The sequence below is a fragment of the Babylonia areolata genome, chromosome 17 (genome assembly GCF_041734735.1).
Source record: "Babylonia areolata isolate BAREFJ2019XMU chromosome 17, ASM4173473v1, whole genome shotgun sequence".
NCBI classification, from domain to species: Eukaryota; Metazoa; Mollusca; class Gastropoda; order Neogastropoda; family Buccinidae; genus Babylonia; species Babylonia areolata.
In genome coordinates this window covers 18,244,336-18,269,195 of record NC_134892.1, presented here as the reverse complement: position 1 = coordinate 18,269,195, position 24,860 = coordinate 18,244,336, and the positions used below count along the sequence as shown (strand labels likewise).

General features: G+C 43.1%; 1 protein-coding gene across 2 annotated transcripts in view; it reads left to right on the top strand.

The window, feature by feature from the left end:
- LOC143291706 (amyloid-beta precursor-like protein) overlaps nt 1-14,689 on the top strand; it is a 65,900-nt gene extending 51,211 nt beyond the window's left edge. Inside the window, exons 7-11 of one of the 2 annotated variants that reach the window (XM_076601730.1) lie at nt 426-578; nt 1,975-2,203; nt 5,983-6,093; nt 8,002-8,228; nt 8,783-14,689. In XM_076601730.1, coding sequence (XP_076457845.1) covers nt 426-578; nt 1,975-2,203; nt 5,983-6,093; nt 8,002-8,228; nt 8,783-9,055 — 993 coding nt within the window. In that variant the 3' untranslated portion in view covers nt 9,056-14,689. Of the gene's footprint in view, nt 1-425; nt 579-1,974; nt 2,204-5,982; nt 6,121-8,001; nt 8,229-8,782 lie in introns of both variants that reach the window. The other variant, XM_076601729.1, reaches the window with a different exon arrangement.
- The last annotated feature ends 10,171 nt before the right edge of the window (nt 14,690-24,860 follow it).

The following is a 24,860-nucleotide window of genomic DNA, read 5'->3' as shown; positions in this document are numbered from 1 at the left end:
TAAGTTTAGAAGTGCAGATCATTTCGCACCCGCATGCTTGTTTGCACTTCGCGCGCGCACACACACACACACACACACACTCTCTCTCTCTCACTCCATCACTCACTCACTCACTCACTCTCTCTCTCTCTCTCTCTCTCCGAGTTCCTTTGTTTCTCACACACTCTCTCTCACACACTGTCACACTCTCTCTCTCACACACTGTGTCACACACTCTCTCTCTCACACACACACTCTTTCACACACTCTGTGTCACACACACTCTCTCACACACACACTCTTTCACACACTCTGTGTCACACACTCTCTCTCACACATTCTCTCACACACTCTGTGTCACACACTCTCTCTCACACATTCTCTCACACACACTCCCTTTCACACAACACAGCCTCAGTGAGTGGCACACTGTGTGTCCCTGACAGCGGTTCCAGCGGCTGTACAGTGCCTATGAGCAGGAGGACCAGGCAGAGAAGCAGCAGATCGTGGCGCTGCATCAGCAGAGAGTGCAGGCAGACCTCAACCAGCGGAAGAGGGTGGCCATGGACAAGTACATGAGGGCCCTGGAGAAGGGAGACGTGGGTTCTTTTCCGCTTCATTCCTTCATTTTCTTCTCCATACCGCTCTTGTGCAGAATGAAACTTATTCTTTGACTAAGTCCAGTATACTGTGTATGTTTTTGTTTTATTATTGTTATTGGTTTCTTTCTCTTTTTTCTTTTCTTTTCTTTTCTTTTTTTCTTCTTTTCTTTTTTTTTTTTTCATTCTTCATTTTTGTGGGTTTTGTTTGTTTCTGTTTCATGTTTGTGAATTTCTTTTTCAATAATTTTAGGTAATGTGCTGTATGGTTGTTGTGCTTTGTGTCTCCTTTTCTTCAGGTTTTTTTTTTTTTTTTTTTTTTGTGCTGTTTCCATTCCTTTTTTCTCTCAGTAATCTGGAAGAAGAAAAAAAAAACCTCACTTGCCATAAATGTGACTGATGGATTAATTTTTTTTTTTAGCTAAATGAAAAAATAAGTCTGACAAAAGCATGCACTCCTCCCCCCCTCCCCTGTCCCCAATCATCAGAACACTAAGTTCTGACAAAGCATAACCCAGCTCCCCACTCCCTCCATCACCTTCATCATCATCAGGTCTGATGAAGCATACCCCTCTACCTCTCGCATCATCATCATAAAAAAAATTCATAGAACACATGATGCAGTGACAAAGCATGCACTCCCCCATCCCCCCAGTCATCATCTTAATCATAAAATCATAGTTACAATGACTGAATGAGTCTGACAAAGCATGTGCCCCTCCCCTCACTCACTTCATCACAATCATATTCACAGTGACATCTGATGAAGCATCCACCTCACCTCCTTCCCCCTCCCTGTCTCCCTCTGTCATCATGGTAATCATACTTACACTGAGGTCTGATGAAGCGTGCACCCTCCCCCTCCCTTTGTCATTGTAATCATACTTACACTGAGGTCTGACGAAGCGTGCACCCTCCCCTCCCTTTGTCATTGTAATCATACTTACACTGAGGTCTGACGAAGCGTGTACCCTCCCCCTCCCTTTGTCATTGTAATCATACTTACACTGAGGTCTGACGAAGCGTGCACCCTCCCCCTCCCTTTGTCATGGTAATCATACTTACACTGAGGTCTGACAAAGCGTGCACCCTCCCCCTCCCTTTGTCATGGTAATCATACTTACACTGAGGTCTGACGAAGCGTGCACCCTCCCCCTCCCTTTGTCATTGTAATCATACTTACACTGAGGTCTGACGAAGCGTGCACCCTCCCCCTCCCTTTGTCATGGTAATCATACTTACACTGAGGTCTGACGAAGCGTGCACCCTCCCCCTCCCTTTGTCATGGTAATCATACTTACACTGAGGTCTGACGAAGCGTGCACCCTCCCCCTCCCTTTGTCATGGTAATCATACTTACACTGAGGTCTGACAAAGCGTGCACCCTCCCCCCCAGGTGGCTCACATCACAAAGAACCTACGTAACTACATCAAGGCAGAGGAGAAGGATGTGGTGCACACGGTGAACCACTACAGCCATGTGAAGAGCAGCAGCCGTGAGGAGGCCACCAGGATCCACGCCCATGTGCTGCAGCACCTTAAGCTGTGTCAGCAGAGGATGGAGCAGGCCCTGGAGATGTTGGCCAGGTACCCTGACATCAACAGGGAGGTCCGACCCAACATTGGTATGTGGGGGTGTGGGAGGGGAGGTGTATAAGTATGTATACCCCTTCTTAGAATAGTGAATGATTTGCTTTCGGGATTTGATGAGGATAAAATATCTGTTCTCGCTCTGTTAGATTTGTCAGCAGCTTTTTACACCATCGACCACTCTATCCTCTTGAACAGAATTAAATCTTCCTTTGGTATTCGTGACACTGCACTAGCATGGATCACGTCTTACCTGTCAGACCGTACACAGAAAGTGTGTGTAAATGGTACATACTCTTAGAGTATCTGCCTTGAAATACGGTGTCCCACAGGGGTCCGTCCTAGGTCCTGTTCTTTCCGTGCTGTATGCGGCTCCTGTGTCGGATGTCATCAGTCATCATGCGATGTCGCATGAGAGCTTTGCTGATGACACACAACTTTATCAGTCGGCTTCCATAGCTGAATTTGATGCACTGGTGACTCAAACACAGGAGTGCATTGCTGGCCTAAAGGACTGGATGACTCTCAACAAGCTGCAACTAAATGATGATAAGACTGAATTTGTGATAACCTGTCCAAAGAAGTTTCGTCAACACCCTTCCTTTCCTGACTCTGTTCTGATCAGTAGCACACCTGTTTCACTTTCTCCTTCTGTTCACAGTCTTGGTGTAATCCTAGACCAGTCTCTTTCCTTCCAACAGCACATTTCAAATATCTGTAAATTTGCCTATTTGGAACCGCGTAGAATCAGCTCTATCCACCACTATATCTCAACCGATGCAACCAAGACACTTGTATGCTCTCTGGTTCTCTCAAGATTGGATTACTGCAACTCTCTTTTGGCCGGCCTTCCCAAATATCTGTTAGACTCCAACGAATTCAGAATAACGCTGCCAGACTCATTTGCAGAGCTTCTAAATTTGACCATGTTTCTCCTCTCCTTCAGTCTCTCCACTGGTTGCCTGTTTCTGATCGAATAGACTATAAGCTATCCACTCTGACCTTTTCTGCAGTCAATCTGGCCCCAAGTATCTTTCTGAACACCTCCATATATATACCCCGTCTCGCCAGCTCCGTTCTTCCTCTGATACTCGACTTCTCAGGATACCTCACATCAGAAGTAAGACCTATGGACACAGATCGTTTTCTTTTCAATCGCCAAAGACGTGGAACAAGCTCCCTGATAACCTCCATCATTCTGATTCCCTCGCATCTTTTAAATCTCGTCTCAAAACTCACCTTTTCCCTCAGCAGTAAGTTCAATTGTGGCAGGTCCACTTCCTTTGCGTTAGCTGTGCTTGACTATGTATGTATACATATGTATGTGTACATAACTACATGCATGTATATGAATGTGTATTGTGTGCGCGTGCGTTTATGTAAGTTTGTGCCTGCCTGTGTGTGTGTATGTGTTAGGGTAGCTGTTAGATACACATGTATTGTTAAAATGTATGTACGCAGTGTGTGTGTGCGTGTGTGTGTGTGGTCATATTTTGGTGTGTGTATGTAACATAGATGTAATGTTTTATGTTAACAAAGCGTTTTTGTAAAGCACCTAGAGCAGATTTCTGGATAGTGTGCTATATAAGTATCCATTATTATTATTATTATTATTATTATTATTATTATCAACAGGGAGGTCTGACCCAACATTGGTATGTGGGGGTGTGGGAGGGGAGGTGTATAGGTATGTATACCCCAACATCAACAGGGAGGTCTGACCCAACATTGGTATGTGGGAAGGGGACTGTGGGGAGGGTTTGGGAGGGAAGGTGTGTATGTATATATGTATGTATGTATGTATGTATTCCCCAACATCAACAGGGAAGTCCCACCCAACATCAGCTCATGGAACTAACGGAGATTGTGTGTGGCATTCAGTTGTTCCTTGTTTTTTTGCATTTATTATTGAGTGGGGTGTGGGGGCAGGTGAGATGTTAGTAGTGCTACCCCAACATCAACAGGGAGGTCTGACCCAGCATTGGTCAATATGGAGGAAGTAGGTGTGTAGAGGAGGGGGTGTGGTGTGTGAGGGGATGGGGGTGTCTCTGAGGTGAGTGGGTGGATGGTGTGTGGGTGGATGGTGGGTGTGTGGTTGGGTGGATGGTGTGTGTGTGTGGCTGGGTGGATGGTGTGTGTGTGGCTGGGTGGATGGTGTGTGGGTGGCTGGGTGGATGGTGTGTGTGTGTGGCTGGGTGACATGGTGTGTGTGTGTCTGGGTGGATGGTGTGTGTGTGTCTGGGTGGATGGTGTGTGTGTGGCTGGGTGGCATGGTGTGTGTGTGGCTGGGTGGATGGTGTGTGTGTGGCTGGGTGGCATGGTGTGTGTGTGGCTGGGTGGAATGTGTGTGTGTGGCTGGGTGGCATGGTGTGTGTGTGGCTGGGTGGCATGGTGTGTGTGTGGCTGGGTGGCATGGTGTGTGTGTGGCTGGGTGGATGGTGTGTGTGTGGCTGGATGGATGGTGTGTGTGTGGCTGGGTGGCATGGTGTGTGTGTGGCTGGGTGACATGGTGTGTGTGTGGCTGGGTGGCATGGTGTGTGTGTGGCTGGGTGGATGGTGGGTGTGTGGTTGGGTGGATGGTGTGTGTGTGGCTGGATGGATGGTGTGTGGGTGGATGGTGTGTGTGTGGCTGGGTGGATGGTGTGTGGTTAGCTGGGTGGCATGGTGTGTGTGTGGCTGGGTGGCATGGTGTGTGTGTGGCTGGGTGGATGGTGTGTGGGTGGATGGTGTGTGTGTGGTTGGGTGGATGGTGTGTGGGTGGCTGGGTGGATGGTGTGTGTGTGGCTGGATGGATGGTGTGTGTGTGGCTGGGTGGATGGTGTGTGGGTGGATGGTGTGTGTGTGGTTGGGTGGATGGTGTGTGGGTGGCTGGGTGGATGGTGTGTGTGTGGCTGGATGGATGGTGTGTGTGTGGCTGTGGCTGGGTGGATGGTGTGTGTGTGGCTGGGTGGATGGTGTGTATGTGGCTGGGTGGATGGTGCAGAGATACCCAACATCAACAGGGAAGTCTGACTCAACATCGGTCAGTAAAAAGGGAATTGTGTGTGTGTTACATGGCGTTTCTTCACTTCTTTTCTGGCATCCAGTTTCTTTTACGTGTAGTTTGTATATATGTGGTGTGTGTGTGTGTGTGTTGGTGGTCTGTGTGTGTGTGTGTGTGTGTGTGCGTGTGTGTATACATATATATATGTCATGTATGTGTGTGTGTGTTGGTGGTCTGTGTGTGTGTGTGTGTGTTTGTGTGTGTGTGTATATATATATATATATATATATATATATATATATATATGTCATGTATGTGTGTGTGTGTTGGTGGTTTCTGTGTGTGTATATGTGGTGTGTGAATGTGTGGTGGTGGTGGTTTGTGTGTGCATTTATGGTGTGTGTGTGGTGGTGGTGGTTTGTGTGTGCATTTGTGGTGTGTGTGTGTGGTGGTGGTTTGTGTGTGCATTTGTGGTGTGTGTGTGTGTGGTTTGTGTGTGCATTTGTGGTGTGTGTGTGTGTTGGTGGTTTGTGTGTGCATTTGTGGTGTGTGTGTGTTGGTGGTTTGTGTGTGCATTTGTGGTGTGTGTGTGTGTGTGTGTGTGTTGGTGGTTTGTCACTTTGTGTGCATATGAGATAATCTGACATCAACAGGCGGATCCAACACAATCCATGGGAGGAGAGGATGCAGGTGGAGGAGGTTGTGTGTGTGTGTGTGTGTGTGTGATCAGACTAGTTAATAACGCTCTGTGTGTGTGTGTGTGTGTGTGTGTGTGTTGTGATCAGACTAGTTAATAACGCTCTGTGTGTGTGTGTGTGTGTGTGTGAACAGACCAGTTCATGAAGAAGTTTGAGGATGTAGCTGCCCGTATCCGCAGTGTGGTGCTGCCCGAACCCTCCACCTCCAACATCCATTCTGACTCTGAGGACGACGATGTCAGCAGTAAGAGTTCTCCTCCTCTTTACTTGGGTAATGAACATACCCCATCAGTGCACCTGCACTAACATATACCCCATCAGTGCAGCTGCACTAACATACCCCATCAGTGTACCTGCACTAACACATACACCATCAGTGCAGCTGCACTAGTTTCTGTTGACCAGCCCAACAACAGCTGAGCACGCTGTTTCAGTTTCTCATGCAGGCATCACTGCGTTCGAACAAATCCAAACATATACAACACATCTGCTGGGCGGATGGCTGACCAGCAACATAACCCAATGCACTTAGTCAGGCCTTAGTGTATGCATATATGTATGCTTTTCAATATTTTTAATCATTTTTCATGATTCTTTTGTAATCTGTGGGTGATATATTCAGCAGAAGGGCTGGCATTCTCAGCACAGTGTAGTTGTATTCACCTAAAGGAGCTTAAATGGTGAAAGATAATATGTCATGACTGTTGTTTTTCTTTTCTTTTTCTTTTTTTTTTAAGATGAAACAGAGTTTTACATTTTGTTGCTTTTTGAGATGTGGCAGGTTTTGTGTTTATAATGGTTGATTTAAAAAAAAAAAATTTCTAGTTGGGTAGTTCTGATATGGCCCTGTTTAGTTGCATGGACTGTAAGTGTAAGCAACAACCGTTTGTTTGAAGAGGACAGAGGATGCTTTTCTCTTCTAAGAATAATGATAAGTATGATTCACATAGTGCTGAATCTCATGCAGACAAATGGAAGTATTTACACACCAGTCATTCGCACGCATGCATAACTCTTCATTCACAGAGATGAAAAACAAAACTTATAAATACATGTAAATAAAAAGCTGGAAAAACTACAGATAGGAAGAGGGGGTATGGGGGTGTGGGAGGTGGGGTGGGGTGGGAGGCTTGTCCACAGACCAGCATCAGACAGTGGGTGATGCCAATGTGTTCTGTCCACAGACCAACAGCAGACAGTGGGTGATGTCAGTGTGTTCTGTCCACAGACCAACATCAGACAGTGGGTGATGTCAATGTGTTCTGTCCACAGACCAACAGCAGACAGTGGGTGATGTCAGTGTGTTCTGTCCACAGACCAACAGCAGACAGTGGGTGGTGTCAATGTGTTCTGTCCACAGACCAACAGCAGACAGTGGGTGATGTCAGTGTGTTCTGTCCACAGACCAACAGCAGACAGTGGGTGATGCCAATGTGTTCTGTCCACAGACCAACAGCAGACAGTGGGTGATGTCAATGTGTTCTGTCCACAGACCAACAGCAGACAGTGGGTGGTGTCAATGTGTTCTGTCCACAGACCAACAGCAGACAGTGGGTGATGCCAATGTGTTCTGTCCACAGACCAACAGCAGACAGTGGGTGATGTCAATGTGTTCTGTCCACAGACCAACATCAGACAGTGGGTGATGTCAGTGTGTTCTGTCCACAGACCAACATCAGACAGTGGGTGATGTCAATGTGTTCTGTCCACAGACCAACAGCAGACAGTGGGTGATGTCAGTGTGTTCTGTCCACAGACCAACATCAGACAGTGGGTGATGTCAGTGTGTTCTGTCCACAGACCAACAGCAGACAGTGGGTGATGTCAATGTGTTCTGTCCACAGACCAACAGCAGACAGTGGGTGATGTCAGTGTGTTCTGTCCACAGACCAACAGCAGACAGTGGGTGATGTCAATGTGTTCTGTCCACAGACCAACAGCAGACAGTGGGTGATGTCAGTGTGTTCTGTCCACAGACCAACAGCAGACAGTGGGTGATGTCAATGTGTTCTGTCCACAGACCAACAGCAGACAGTGGGTGATGTCAGTGTGTTCTGTCCACAGACCAACAGCAGACAGTGGGTGATGTCAGTGTGTTCTGTCCACAGACCAACAGCAGACAGTGGGTGATGTCAGTGTGTTCTGTCCACAGACCAACAGCAGACAATGGACGAGGCCCCTGCCCAGGGCCCTGTGCTCAGTGAGGAGGAGGACACTAACCAGGTGGGGGGAGAGGAGCAGCAGAGGAGCGATGACGACAGCTCTGTGAGGGAGGAGGAAGAGGAGGAGGATGTGAGGGAGGATGAACATGACTATGAGCGTCACAGCAACATGCCGCGCCCCGCCCTGCACCAGCACAGCAACATGCACGTGGAACAGGTGAGGTTGAGAGGAAGGGGACAGGGGATACCACCGTCCTTGTACTGACTCATGCATACAGGGCTTGTGCATGCACACAGGCATACACATGAACACACACACACAAACATGCCCGTGCGCGCACACATACACACACAGAGAAAAGAATCACTCTAAATAGTGAACACCAAACATTCGCTTTATGTCAGTGTGTGCTGACAGACAGCCCCCATGATTTCTGCTCAGACCCTGGATGATCCTCAGCCAGCGGCTCAGTTTGCCTGGGAACCACCTTCAATAATACAATGCAATAAATCGTCTGTGTACTTGCACATACATAGCACATACATGTGCACATACATAGCACATACATGTGCACATACACCTGCCCCCATGCCTCCCGCTCCCCCCCCTCCACCTCGCCCTCCACCACACACATGCACATGCACTCATGCATGCACATACACACACACACTCACACACACACACACACAGAGGAAAATATCACTCCAAATAGTAAACACCAAACAATCACTTTCAGTGTGTACTAACACACCCCCATGATTTCTGTCCAGAACCTGGAAGGATCCTCAGCCAGTGGATCCATTCGCCTGGGCACCACATTTGGCATCGCTATCGGCTCTGTAGCCATCTTTGTGGTGTTGGTCGTTGCCGTGGTGATGATGCGACGGCGCTCTGTCAATGCGGGCACCAACAACGTGACAACGCATGGCTATGTGGAGGTGGACCCTGCAGCCTCTCCCGAGGAACGCCACGTGGCCAACATGCAGATGAACGGCTATGAGAACCCCACCTACCGCTACTTCGAGATACAAACTACCAAGTAAACTGAAGATGTCACCTCAACCATTTCTTCTCTCACACACTGAGTTGGAGGGAGGGAGGGAAGGTCATTGTTGGGTTTAAAAAAAAAAAAATTTGGGGGGGGGGTCCCTGTTTTTCTTCTCTTTTTTTTTCTTTTTTTTTTTTTTTTTTTTTTTTTTTTTTTTTGTGAATAGTTCTTTGAGACGGGGTGGTGGGGATGCGAATTCCAATCATCAGTTATTGATCCGTGTTTTACTTTCTTCGAGATTTCAGGGTGCAAACCAGATATTATTAGTGAAATCATGATGAAGTTTGGTTGATTGGATTTTTTGCATGTGGAAAATCTTGGCTTAAATAAAAGTGAAATTATAAAATTTGATCAGATTTTTTTTGCAGTTATACAGAATGTCTTCATTTTTTGTTGTTTAGCATCTAAGTAAAGATTTGATAGGGTTTTTTTAGTTAAAGATACTCAAAAGAAGTGTTGATGGAGGAAAGAAGTGTTGTGAAGTTGAATGATGCGCACAGTAGTGGTTATGAAAACACCTGTCACTGCACTGTTCTAAATATAGTTCACACAGTATAATAGGGGTGGAAAACAAGGCGTGTGACAACTAGACAACCCTTCTGTCATTTCAAAATAACTTTGCAAAGATTAAACCTAAAAGTGAAACATAGAAACCTTCAGAAACTGGAATTGGGGGGCAAGTGAATTTTCTCTGAGGGAGAGAGGCAGTGTGTCCGATATCACTGCAGTTTTGTCCCCTGTCGACTTCTCAAGTATCTCTGTTCTCAGCAGCTCTCACAGTTTTATCTGTCACGGACAGTGTATGCAAGGATTTACACAAATTACAGGGTTTGACACACATTGGCTTTGAAGCCATTTCTTTGAAACTAACAATCCCAGATTATAGCCAAGACCACAGTGAATGATTGCTTCAGCTGTAAGATAAGTGTGTGGCTTTGACCAGTTGTTTTCAGGCAATGAAGCACCAAAGTAAGACAGAAGAAGAGAAAAAAAAAGCAAAACAAAACAAACAAAAAACCATTGCAGTCAACAAATTTCCGGTTGTGAGTGCTGTGAAACAGACAGAATCAGGTTATGAATATATGATCCATTTATATTGTGCTAAATCTTTTGTGGAAACACAGTGCTGTACCCAGCTTTCACACACACACAACTCTGAAACAAGCTGGATAGTAGTATCTATCTCTTCTCTTTTTTTTCCTCTCCCTCTTGTTTATTTCAAGTGTCTGGTTATTTATTGTTTCTTTTTTTAGGCTTAACAAGAGAATTCCTAACAAAATTCACATCCTTTTTTATTTGGAATATGGGAAAATAATATTCACTTTTTGACTGCTCTGACATGGAAATAACTTGCTTTGAAGATGGTATTTACTTGGTGTTGGAAACAAAAGCTGATCAGAGAATCTGTCCTGTCAATGAGCGACTCACTGTGTGCTGTGATGACACAGTTTGTGTAGGAGACCTAACGATCAAAGGTGTGTGATGAACAAACTAAAAGTAAAGTGTTGGTCATCAGTCATGTCTGACAGTACAGCATGGTGTCAGTGTGCCAGACAACCTGGTCTCTCCCCCTGTGTCCACAAGGCGTCACAGACCACCAGGCTTGGGCTTTCTGCAGTTCTGTGAAGCAACAGTCCAGGCTGTTGTTGTTCCTTGCTCAACATTTGCTTGCCACATAGCAAGGGAATTTTCCTGTTGATTTTTGGTGTGTTTTTTTTCCTTTGAAATTGTATCAGATTTCTGACCAGCTTGTACTTGCCATTTTTAGGAGAAAAGGTTGATGGTCTTTTTTTTTTATGTCTCATTGGCCTGTGTTTGAGGACACAAGAGGATTTTCTTTGAGCATCCATTTCTAGTTGTTGCCATGCACTCGGTACAACATGATCGTTTTGAGGTTTTATTGGCCATCTAGATTTTCTTCCAGCACTTTACAAGAACAAATGATAGCACTATAACATGCATATATTTTGTAGACAAAGAATGTAGTTTTTCCTCCTTGTACAGAATGATAAACAAAATTTGTCAGTCAGTCTGCCTGTCTGTATAGGTTTCTGCAAAGTGTTTTGACAAGTAGACTTTGTGTGTGGAGGGAAATGGAACACTAGACAGCAGTTCTTACTGAAAACAACTATGTGGTCTCTGTGTTGGATGTGTTCAGAGTTCTTGCACACCTGTCTGAAAATTAATAGATGTAGATCGGCAGATGTCTCTTGTCTTAGTGGATGTGGAAATGCCCTGCCCCCCCTCCCCCCTCCTGAATTCCCCCTCCATCACCCCCACCACCACCCATTCCAACCCCTCCCCCACCACCTGTACCTGATGCATTTCAATCATTTCAGTACAGACTTATGTCAGTGAATAAGCTCCCACACAGATAATGTAGATTGGAAAAGTGAATAATGAATCATGGATTTCTACTTAAGGAAAATAAATTAATAAATAAATTACAACTTTAAGCACTGAAGATACTGATGTTGGATAGACTTTTACTGGCCCTCTGTAAGATGGCATACAATAGCTACAATAAAACTATTCATAATTTTTTTCTTTCTCCATGTGAAGAATACCACTCTGTCCAAGATCTATAACAAGGATGCTGACTTGTGACTGGGTTGGACAGTGTCTGTGCTGTTGAATCCTGGCACTGTGTCAGGGTCAGGGTTGGACAGTGTCTGTGCTGCTGTATCCTGGCACTGTGTCAGGGTCAGGGTGTGACTGGGTTGGACAGTGTCTGTGCTGCTGTATCCTGGCACTGTGTCAGGGTCAGGGTGTGACTGGGTTGGACAGTGTCTGTGCTGCTGTATCCTGGCACTGTGTCAGGGTCAGGGTGTGACTGGGTTGGACAGTGTCTGTGCTGCTGTATCCTGGCACTGTGTCAGGGTCAGGGAGGCAGGGTGTGAGTGGAGTCAGCTGTTCTGTCACACATGTGCTGGAAAAGGGGAACTGATGACACTCTTACAAGTGAACATCACACATCTTGAACTTAACAGAACTTTTTGGCAAGGGGGAAATTTCTCTTTTGAATAAGGAAAGGGGAAATTCACTTATCAAGGAAAGGGGGGGGGGGGGAATCATGTGTTAGGAATAAGAATATATATGTAAAATTCTTTTCAGTAATGAAAGGGGGGAAATCACTAACATAAGTTAGGAAAAAAAAAATACATTGTTGCAATTCCTTAGAATTAAACCTATTCTTTTAAATATCCACCCCCTTGGACCTGTTCTTTTAAGTATCCACCCTCCCCTATTTCCCTTCTCACATTAATAAAAAGTAGGTTGGGGATGTGGACTTCTGTTGTCCTTTGGTGAGACACTTGTGTACAGAACCACTGAAAACCACTGATTTTTTTTATATGAAAGTCTTGTTTATGTGAAAAGCTGTGTACTTCATTATATTCATTATAGCAAGTTATTCAGAATGTGTGTGTTTTGGTTTCCAGAGCTAAACCTGACTGACCTGGTTTCTTTTTGTACATAGCTTTTGTCTGTATTTACATTTTCATTATCTTTTGTTTGTTTGATTTTTTTTAAGTATGTGTGTGGTTTTGTTTATTATTTTCTGTAGTTCTTGTTTTGTTTTGGTTTTTTTGTTGTTTTTTTGTTTTTTATGGTTTGGTTCTCATTCTCCACTGTATTTCTGTTTGTTTTTAATTGTTTATACCAAGGCCAGTGATATTATAAGTATTTATGTAACATTATTTCTGTTATATTTACTCATTATTATTAAGTTCATTTACTTTGAAAAGGTGGATGACATTCTAGACTTTTCCTCTCATGTAGTAGACAGGGGCTTCTGTTTTAAATGGAAGATTATGTTTCCTATGTTTAAAAAAAAAATCAGTGTTGCATTTCCTATGTTTAAAGAAGTGGTTTTTGTTGTGGTTCATTCTATGTTAAAATCAGCGTTACATTTCGTATTTTTAGTACTGTAGTATACATTACTTTTCTGTTGTCACTACTAAGTTTAAAGAGTTAAAAGAGGAGAATGCAAACTGGAGTCTGTGTGTGTTTTTTTTTAATTTGATTTCTTGATTGTTGCCATGAATTTAAACGGTTGTCTGTCTACTTTCCCTCCATTTCTCCACCTTTGTCTGTGTATGGAATGTACACTGTATAAACTATAATACACCAACTTTGTCTGCATTTGTACCACTGTAGTATTGGAAAAGGAACTTGTGTAGCCCATGATATACATGTGTTGTGTGGAAACCATTTTGCTGCATTGATCTTTAATTGTTGTAGATCATAGGCCTTTTGTTTTATTAGTATGTGTACATGGTTGGGGTGTTGCATGTCCGGTTTTTGAAGGGTCCAAAAATGATGCAGGATTAATAAAGGATCATCAGGGTAAAGATTTGGAAGGTCAGCATACTTGAATATTGAAAACTGTTTTTGTTAGAAATGAGGTGGTCAGAACTGAAATATTATTCAGAAAGAAAACAAATTAGTGAAATAAAATGCATGAAGGTTTTGTGAGGAAAGAAAATTCACAAAAATTTTACTGTGATCAAAATGTGTGAAGCTTTCTGATAAAATGTTTAAAAAAATAAATAAATATATTAAAAAAAAAAAAAAAAAAAAAATCACATGAAAAAAAAAAAAAAATAACAATGAAAAGTTTGGAAAATTCTCTGCTGGGATTGTGGGTTGCTTTATTAAAACTGAAGTTATTGCTAGCATTGCGGGTTGCACTTGCAGTATTAAAACTGAAGTTATTGCTAGCATTGCGGATTGCTGTATTAAAACTGAAGTTATTGTTAGCATTGCGGATTGCTGTATCAAAAGTGAAAAGTAATCTTCAAAACTTTTTATAAATTATGATTTAATAAACAGCTCAGAATATGAGTGTTTCCTAAGTAGTAACAAAAATGTTCATACATGTAAGGTGGAAAAGTGGACAGAGTTTGGTTTTGACAGTGCGATAATCATACTGGACATATTGTCACTTTTTTCACTGGCTTGAGACTTGGCGATCAATCAGTTAACTTGTTTTTCACTGTGTAGTGGCATGACTCCTTTTCTGTTGATTCATCTCTCTCCCAGCATGTGAACAAATTTGAACAGACCAATTGGTGTGGAAACTTCCACAACATACATTCCATAAAAAGAGCACTCTTTTTTCTTTCCTCTCCATGGTTCAAAACTGGAGTTGTGGACATGGAATTGTTTCGTCCAGCTGCAAGTGGTCAACTGACAGCATTGTGTTGGTTTGCTGCACAGCAAGGCGTGTGTGAACTGAGTTGTGATTGGTTGGACTGACGGTGGAGAGTATTTTGACACCTGAACTGTGATTGGTTGTTGGGTCCTTGTGATTCATTGAGCTGGCTAGGACGAAGAAGGGCTGGAGAGAGTTTTTAATTTTAATTTAAAAAAATTTTTTTAATTTTTTTTTAGGCTCTGGTTTTTACATCCCAAAGTTTAGACATGGAAATGGCTGATAGGCTGTATTCACCGCTCTGTCTTCAGTTCGTGATCATGCAGTTCACCCACAGATCGCTTCATGTTCTGTAGAATTTTTCGGTTTTTTGTCTTTTAAATATATACATTGGTGACGATTCAGTTGTCAGATAATATTCATGTTGTGCACATGTACAGAATGTTTTCAGAAATAAAAGCCATTTCCACTTAATCCTGGTCTCAAGTGTTCAGACTGCATGATATGCATGTGTGTGTGTTCGTGTCCATATGTGGATGAATATTTGATTAGTGCTTGAATACTGTGTATTGGTGCAAATATTCGTGTGCGCACGCGTACACACACACACACACACACACACACAAATCATTTGGTTCAAGTGAGCTTAACAGAGCGTTACTACTATTGAACAACTAAAAACTCCAGGTGGGAAATATCTTAAAATCTTTTATCACAGTAAAAAAACACAGCATTTTACAGATTTGAAAACAGCAAACTTACAAATAAGAAAAATGCATGCAAACAGCCTTCGTGTTTTATCAACCAATATATATATACATTCTTTCATACAAATTACCCCAAAAAGTCAATGGATGGAACTTTTTCTCTCTCTCTCACTCTCCTTAACGTAACATTTCCAGGATTGTGAAAAAAAACAAAAGGACAAAAAAGGGGAGATTTCCCCTGACGGTACTGTATCCAGAATCCAATATGTACAGAAAGAAAGAAAGTAACCATGAATATACAGAAAAGAAAGAAAATAGCCATGAGAAAACAGAAAAGAAAGAAAAACTAATCCTGAAAGGATATTTCGGACACAAATTTGGGTCTTCGTACATGCAGCAGATTCATGCAAGGGGCATAAGCCAGCTCTCAAAATACTGTGCTTTCCCCTGTGGGTTCACAATGCGTTTGTTTGAACCCCTTAAGTGCTCCAAGAGAATTTTCTGTCCCCTTCCAGTGTACACACACACACACACACAACTGCCCCAGGATGGAAATTTCCATTTCCATCATTGAAGGAATTTTCCCATCACATGACCATCAAATTGATGTGAAATTGTCAAAATTGGGTAGTGTGTTTACTTTCCTTCAGAAAAGTATGGGTTATATTTATATATATTTTCTTGCATGCTAGAATTTTTAAAATTATTTCCCTCTGACCAAAACACCCCTGGGCAAATAGTTGACACTGAGCTTAAAATATGCTTATCACTTAAAGAGTTAAATTTTTGGCCTTTGGTCAAAACGATAATGTTGTGATTGAAGACCTGTATGAACCGTGGTCCAGTTAAAGGACATAACAAAACACAAGCTGTGGAGGATGCACATCCTGTCCATGGCTTCCATCAGGTGTGCAGTGTCTGAACTGTATCACAAGCCATGCACTTGGAGGACCTCACATTGGACATTACTGCTTATTGTCCTGCACACTTCAAGCTTCAGTCATGCACACACACACACACACACACATTACAATGGATTTTACTACAGAATTTTGCCAGGGAAAACTCTTTTATTGCCATGGGTTCTTTAACATGCGCTAAGAGCATGCTGCACACGGGACCTCGGCTTATCATATCCAAATGACTTGTGTCCAAACCAACGCTAAAGGTCTAGTGCAGGGGGAGAAAATACTGGTGAGTGTGTGATTTGATTAAATCCCTCATATTTCCCTGGTTTCCTGAGTGGACAAATGAGGCCCCCACTCCACTTCAGACTGTGTGAAATGAAGTGTTCTGACAGGGTGCACACTGTTGGTTACAGTCCAGCTGACCACACAGAGCCATATCAGGACTGCCTAACAAATTAAATCATTAGACTGCGTTAAACACAAAACTCTGTCATGTCTCATTAAAAAACAAAACAAAAAAAAACTGCAAACTGAAATAGTTCAAAACATACTTTCTTTAAAACCATTAAGCTCCTTAAGGCTTAAATAAAACTAGGCTGTACTCAGGACATCGGCTCGTCTGCTTAATTTATCATCCCCTGAAAGAAAAAAAAAAATCCCCCTCCAAAAAAAGGATAAAAAATACTTCAAAGCCATAAAAAAAAAACCCATATAGGCAAATAACACTGCAGAATGGACACCTAGTGCCCACCCCAGTGTTCATGATATCACTACCTAATCACCCGAGCAAAACAGTACAGATAACACATCACAGGCTGGAAAAGAGAAGAACACAAAAGTTGGAGACTTGCTGGAAAGAACAGAAACACCAATGGACGGGAGGCAGAATAACAGGCAAAGTGACAGAAGAAAAAGGGCAGAAACAGAAAGAGGATTATAAAAATTTCTAACACAGAATTTCCAGAGTGCAGGGGCACTGCTGACAGTGAAAGACCCAGGCATCCCATGAGGGAATGATGGAGGTTAAACTCAGCAAGGTTTTTTCCTTTCTCATATAATATTCATAAACTTTTTTTTTAAACAACTAAAAACTGCAGCTCTGAAAAAAATGTACATCAAATCCACTGTCAGCATGAAAGAATTTCATCTTTTTTTCTTCTTTCTTTTTAGTAACAAAAAATGTACAGATTAGAAATATATCACCAGCACAAGCCAAGTATAAAATATGAACAGCATGTTTGTGATTGACACTATAATGCTGGTAATCCACACAGCAGTATACTGCTTCCCTTTCACACTGCCCAAATGTGGTACAAAGTAAATGGCCAAATGGAATGTATTCTGAACAGTTCCTCACGTTGTTCTATTTCACTCACACATCAACACTGCAGTCATCCAGCTGAAAGCAGTTTCATTTGCTCTGTATTCCTCATACACATCACAGTTCCTCTGAATGTGATTATCTGTCAACAGTGTAAAAGGCTTTTCACTCTTTGGACAAAAAAAACAACAACAACAAAAACCTAATCAGTGTGTAACACAAGCATTGCTGCACACTTAAGACACACACACACACACACACACACATATATATATATATATATATATATATATATATATATATATACATACACACACACACACTTTTTCAATGGCCACAAACAAATTTAGTCTGGTTTGAGTGATTAAACAACAAACAACAATGTAAAGGATGCATACTTTTTAAGTGGTCACAAACAAAATTAGCACATGTTTGTAAGAGTGTATGACTAAACTAAAAAGAAAAGCAACAATAGAACCATATAGATTCACATGAGAGACCTACTGAATTCATAAAACAACAACAACAACAAAAAATCAAAAGAAAAAAGGTCCTAGTGATTTCTAGGCCTCACAATCTTATTCAGACACAGATTATGACTTTTTTTGATAGGCAGCATCCTCAAAAAGGTGGTGGTTACTGGTAAAATGCCAATGTTACAGATGACCAGACATACACACACAGATGAACACACAGACAACTGAAACAAGATTATTACATGGATTCACTTGTATGCACATGAGTCAAAAATGAGGCTGTAAGATGATGTCACATTGCAGACGACACGAGTCGTCCTTTCGCTTTCGAGTCTCGCATGCGAGATCGCGTTTCGAGAGTTAGTTCAACGGTCTGCTGGTTGTGTTTTGTTACAAGCTGTGTTAATTATAGTTAAAAGAAAACTTCATTGCCAGTGTTCTAGTGTTGTTTGTCCGACTCAAAATACTCGGCACACGTCACATGGTGGCAGCGGTCAACGGAATCAGTCAGAAGTTAAAAGATAAGTGCAAGAAATTATGTCTTTCAAGCCTCTGACTGACTTTGATTTTAGCAAACTAGAGCAATGGCCCACATGGCGTCAAAGGTTTTTACAATACAGAACAGCAACCAAGTTGATGAGAGAAACATTTGATGTGCAGACCAGTTCATTAATTTATAGCATGGGTGCAGATGCAGAAAAGATTTACAGTACTTTTACTATTCATTCTGGACATCGTGACAGACAAGATCCACCACCAAATGAAGCAGACACGATGTTCGATGACGTCATTTGTATGTTTGACGAACATTTCAACCCGAAAGTGAATGTTATTCATGAGCGAGCTATTTTTCACCAACGTTGTCAGCATTCTGATGAGAATGTTGAAACATACATACGAGTACTGTATGACCTTGCTGAACATGCAGAGTTTCCAGATAAACAGTCGGCTATATGTGATAGACTGGTTGTTGGCTTGATAGACAGACAACTCTCAGAAAAACTACAGTTGCAACCAGATCTAACTTTGAAGCGTGCAATAGAAATTTCCCGTCAATATGAACAAGTCAAGGCACAGATGTTAGAACAACGTGCTTCAGCAGTAGATGCAGTCCGGGACAACTCCAGAGGTGGTCATTCAGGTGGTTACCAGGGCAATCCCCATGGCAACGCTGGTGGTCATCGACATGCTGGTCGTGGTTCTTTTCACAATGAACATCGTGGCAGATATCGTGGTGCTCGTGGTGGTCAACACTCTACTCAACGTGGACGTGGTGGAGGTGGATATCATCCCAAGTGTGACAGGTGTGGTAGAGACTCTCACATAAAAGACTTGGACTGCCCTGCACGGGGAAAGACATGCCGCAGCTGTGGTAAGCCTAACCATTTCTCAATTTGTTGCTGCAGCCGCAACCACAATGTTGCCTCTGTTGAAGATACTGCTACATACTTTCTTGGCTCTGTTGATTCAAATGAACCTCCATGGCACACACAATTGAACATTTGTGGAAAAAACTGTCAGTTTAAAATTGATACAGGAGCAGATGTTTCTGTCATGTCCTTGGCCCAGTACAACAAGCTTTACCCCAGACCCTCTCTCAATCCCAGTAAAGCAACACTGAAATCACCGGGTGGTATAATGAAATGCCATGGTCAGTTTATGACATCAGTGATGCATGGTGATATTGCGAACTTTGATTTGTGCATATTTGTTGTGGATGCAGATACTGACAATCTTCTTAGTCACAGTGCAGCTTGTGGTCTTGGACTTGTCAAGAGAACAGAAAAGTTAGACAACATCAGATCATCAGTTTTCGGAGACCTTGATGACCAACCAGTCAAGTGCAAACCAGTGAAAATACAGTTGAAAGAAAATGCAGAGCCCTTCAGTTTAGGCACAGCACGCAGAGTTCCTATACCTCTCATTGAGAAGGTGAAGGCAGAACTGGGACGGATGAAGAAAAATGGCATCACTGAAGAAATCACAGAAGCTACTGACTGGTGTGCACTCATGGTACCAGTCTTGAAGAAGAATGGCAATGTAAGAATCTGTACTGATTTCAAACGTTTAAATGAAGCCGTCAAACGTGAGAGATACATGCTTCCAACCCTGGATGATGTTCTACACAAACTGAACAAAGCTAAAATCTTTAGCAAACTTGATGCAACGTCGGGTTTCTGGCAGCTACCACTGGATGAAAAGACTGCAAAGCTGACCACGTTCATCACACCCTGTGGTCGATACTACTACAAGAGACTGCCACAAGAGACTGCCATTTGGAATCTCATCAGCCCCAGAAATCTTTCAGAGGACTATGGAGGAAATTTTGGCAGGTGAAGAAAACATCATCTGTTACTTTGATGACATTCTAATATACAGTGAAGACGACGTCTCCCATGAGAAGCATCTTGGCAGCGTACTCAAGAAACTTGAATCAGTTGGACTGAAACTCAACAAAGAGAAAGCAGAGCTACGGAAAAGGGAGACTGAGTACCTAGGACATCATATCAGTGAAGAGAGCGTGAGACCTGATCCAGCCAAAGTCGAGGCTATCCAGAACATGCCTGACCCACAGAATGTCACTGAATTGAAGAGAATTCTCGGAATGATCAGTTTTTTGGGCCGCTACATCCCAAATTTGTCTCCGACACTTCAACCAATGAGTCAGCTGCTTGAGAATGACAGAGAATGGTCATGGGATGAGCCACAGTCTACAGCATTTTGCAAAGTGAAAGAACAGTTGTCACAAGAGCCTACACTTGCATTCTTTGACTTGATGAAACCAACAACTGTTAGTTCAGACGCTAGCAGTTACGGACTTGGTGGAGTCCTTCTTCAAGAGCACAATGGGATCATGAAGCCGATAGCCTTCTGCTCAAGGACACTGACACCAGCAGAGCGTGGTTACGCTCAAATCGAGAAAGAGTGCCTTGCGGCTGTCTGGGCATGCGAAAAGTTTGAAAAATATTTGGTTGGACTTGAGTTGTTTCAACCTGAAACTGATCACAAACCCCTGATTCCACAAATCAACACAAAAGATCTTCATGAGGCTCCTCTACGATGTCAGAGACTGCTCATAAGACTGATGCGCTTCAATCCAAAAGCAAAGTACTCTCCTGGAAAATTGCTAGTGGTTGCCGATACGCTTTCAAGAAGCCCACAGACAGACAAAGGAAGGAAAAGTCAGCGAATCTACCAGATGATGGACGATGTTGAAGCTCACCTCGACTGTTCGATCATCATGGCCAGCTTCAGACAAGCGTCTTGAAGAAATTGCGTCCAAGACTTCTGAAGATCGAGTCCTCAAAAAAGCACTTGAATACACAGAGAAAGGATGGCCCATCTACAAGAGTCAGGTCAGTCCAGACCTACATGAGCTGTTTGCTATAAGAAACAAATTGAGCACACACAAAGGTCTACTCATCATGGGCAACAGAATTGTTATCCCGACATCACTGCGAAAAGAGACTCTGGAAATCATTCATGCAGGACATCAAGGTATTACAAAATGTCACGAACGAGCCAGCTCTTCAGTGTGGTGGCCTGGTATCAGTCAAGACATTGTGAAGAAAATTCAGACCTGTAGGCACTGTGAAGAAAAGAAACCCACCCAAAAGAGAGAACCTCTGATTCCAACTTCACTACCAGATTATCCATTCCAGATGGTGGGAGCAGATTTATGTGAACACAAGGGCAAACAATTCTTAGTGCTCATGGACTATTTTTCAAGATACCTTGAGATTTCACATCTCCCAGATATCACCACAGCAAGTGTCATTGGGAGCATGAAAAACATCTTTGCCCATCACGGGATCCCAGAACTGATTGTGACAGACAATGGCCGACAGTTCATATCAATTGAGTTCAAAGGTTTTGCAGAGTCATGGAATTTTACACATGCTACCTGCAGTCCATACTTTCCACAAACAAACGGAGAGGCAGAGAGAGCAGAGCAGATTGCCAAACACATTCTGCGACAAGAGGATCCATTCTTAGCTCTACTCTCATACCGTGCCACAGCAACAGCACCGACAGGAGTGAGTCCAGCAGAGTTGGCCATGGGTCGATGTCTACGTACAACACTCCCAACTCTTTGATCCAACCTTGAACCAAAACTGTTCAAGAAGAGCACTGTCATTAAGAATGATGCTAGGGCAAAGAGAAACAACAAAAGACACTTCGACAAAAGCTATGGAACTCGAAGTCTTGCCAGAACTTTGTCCAGGCGATGTCGTCCTCCAGAAGTTAGATCATGAGCGAAAGTGGTCTAACCCTGCAACAGTCCTGAACCAAGTTGCTGAACGTTCATATGTTATACAGACTTCTTCTGGCAACCAGTACAGACGAAACAGAAAACACCTTCGTCTGTCATCATCTATGTTTCCCCCTAGTGGCCTCAGTGGAACAGCTGTTGACACTCCCAGAACTCCTGTTGCTGAGCCGCCTGATGACAGTCCCAGTCCTGATGTTCCAAGTTCTCAAGACAACCCAGAACCTCCAGGACAACCTCAGGCTGACACCCAGAGACAAAGTCAACCTGATTCCCATCCAGCAGCAATGCCAGTCCGGACAACGCGGAGTGGAAGTGCTGTCAACATTCCTGCCCGCTACAGATACTGAGACAGTTCTTGCACCTGTACTATGCATGAAGTTACTCTAACTCAGTAACTGTATTTCCTTTTATTTATAAGGAAAAAAAAAGAAAAAGAAAATGACATTGTTCAATTTTGGTGCATGAGCTAATTTTATTGATTTAAGTCTCCCCTCGGTTATTTCCAAAGACTTTAAAAGATAATTTACTAGCACACTTTGAACGTGCTTTATGTCCATTTAAAAGGAGGGAGATGTAAGATGATGTCACATTGCAGACGACACGAGTCGTCCTTTCGCTTTCGAGTCTCGCATGCGAGATCGCGTTTCGAGAGTTAGTTCAACGGTCTGCTGGTTGTGTTTTGTTACAAGCTGTGTTAATTATAGTTAAAAGAAAACTTCATTGCCAGTGTTCTAGTGTTGTTTGTCCGACTCAAAATACTCGGCACACGTCACAGAGGCCATAAATATCAGTGACAGCACAGACATTTTACATAAACAAGGGAGGAAGGGGGAGGGGAGCATCCTGTTTGATCATCAGGGGAAAAAAGACATACAGTTCCAAGTTCAGTGAAAATTAATGAGGATTGTTTTAGTTTCACTCAAAAACATTCTGTGGAGGTAAAAGACTTGAAGAGAAAGTCGCAAAGCCATACAGACAGACAGACAAATCAGCATCAGACTTCACCTGTGCACATTGTGGGGGGGACTCCTGTCCTGGGCGATCTTGCCACACCTGACACTGTATCAACACGACCCAACACAACTCCATGCTTTCCCTGAGACTGACAGATGTCTGTCTACAGTTTCCCTCAAGCTTCATTCACACTAAGCCCAGACAGATGCTGCTAGCAGCTGACAGCAAATGGCTGAGAATTGTGCTCTCCCGCCATGTAAATGTTCACACTGGTGACCAGCGGTCTCCAGCCAACTGTTTGTCTCGTGTGGACAGATGAGATCGATGGGTCAAGGGACCGAATCCTTCAATGTACTAGCTGCGTGAATCCCAATATTTGTTTCTTCCATCTGGAGAGTGCTGTATTGTTTCTAGCTGACAAAAAGTTGGCTGTGCATGTGTTGTGTGTCAGGCTGATGGCAACTGGCTGTCAGAACCTGGCTGGGCTCAATATGAACATAGCCTTACTCCTGTGGTTATCCCCAGTGGGTTGACATCCCATGTGGACTGTGTCAAACCAGTACATTCTATGACCAACTCTGGATTATTTCCTAATTTCCGAAGCTTCCAAAATTCTGTGCACTACTGAAACAAATATTTTTGTGCGCTTTAAAATGCAGGCATGTGAGAAATGATATGTGGCACATGAAATCCACTTTTCTCATCAGAGGCTTTATACAAGTAGAAACAAAATGACCGGTATCAAGAATGCAAACTGACACTCGTCAACTCAAGCTGTCATGTGTTTTATTTACATGTTTGCAAGATTTAGGGGGTAAAGAAAAAAAGAAAAAGAGGCTCTCTGTTTGGCACAGACTGAAGAACACATCATTGAAGACAATTCTGTGGACCTGCCATTAGTATAGCAAAATTGGTCAAATAACCCTCAAAATTGTGTCAAAAAGCACAACATTTACTATTGATAATGTTGCTTCAGTTACACACAAAACAGATGATAAAACAGTTCCCAGAATTTATAATACTAAAAAATGAAATGACCCCAACACTGATTTGGATGACACTGATCTGTTCTGCTACCAACCTTTTTCACTCACTTTCTGAACTCACCATATTTTCTGTATCTGTTTCTTCCCTGATTTTTCTTTTTCCCCTAAAAATGAAATAATTTTTTACTAAAATTACTTGTAATGCAACATATTTACAGTGATCCATTGACGCAGATTCCTGCAGGGGTCTGATTCATGTACAAAGCAAATACAACTCCACTCAGGTGGAAACACTGAAGTGATGTACTGTAGATCCCTGTGATTCATTCTTCTCTTGAGACTTGAGTTGCTGGTCAAAGTGGAGAGGTGGCCTAGTGGTGACACACCCTATTAAGAAGTGAGTATGGATGGGTTCCAGTCCCCTTTACAAACTGGGAATTTTACTTCTCCTGCCCTGTCCACTATACCCTGAGTGGAGGTCTGGGTGCTAATCACGAAATGATAAACCAAGGTCCTGTGTTAAATATACACATAGATGTAAAAGAACCAACAGCAACAAAAAGGTTGTCCCCAGCAAATTTCTGTGGAAAACACCAAAACAAATACACTTGCAGACTTCAGAAAAAAAGGTAGTGTTGCACTGTGGTGATGTGCTTACCCCCTGAAGGAGCAGCCCCGACAGGTTTGTGGGGATGTTGGGGGTGGGGGGATGTTCCCTGAAGGAGCAGCCCTAACAGGTTTGTGGGGAGGTTTGTGGGGGGATGTTCCCTGAAGGAGCCGTCCTAACAGGTTTGTGGGGATGTTGGGGGTGGGGGGATGTTCCCTGAAGGAGCAGTCCTAACAGGTTTGTGGGGAGGTTTGTGGGGGGATGTTCCCTGAAGGAGCAGTCCTAACAGGTTTGTGGGGAGGTTTGTGGGGGGATGTTCCCTGAAGGAGCAGCCCTAACAGGTTTGTGGGGATGTTGGGGGTGGGGGGATGTTCCCTGAAGGAGCAGTCCTAACAGGTTTGTGGGGAGGTTTG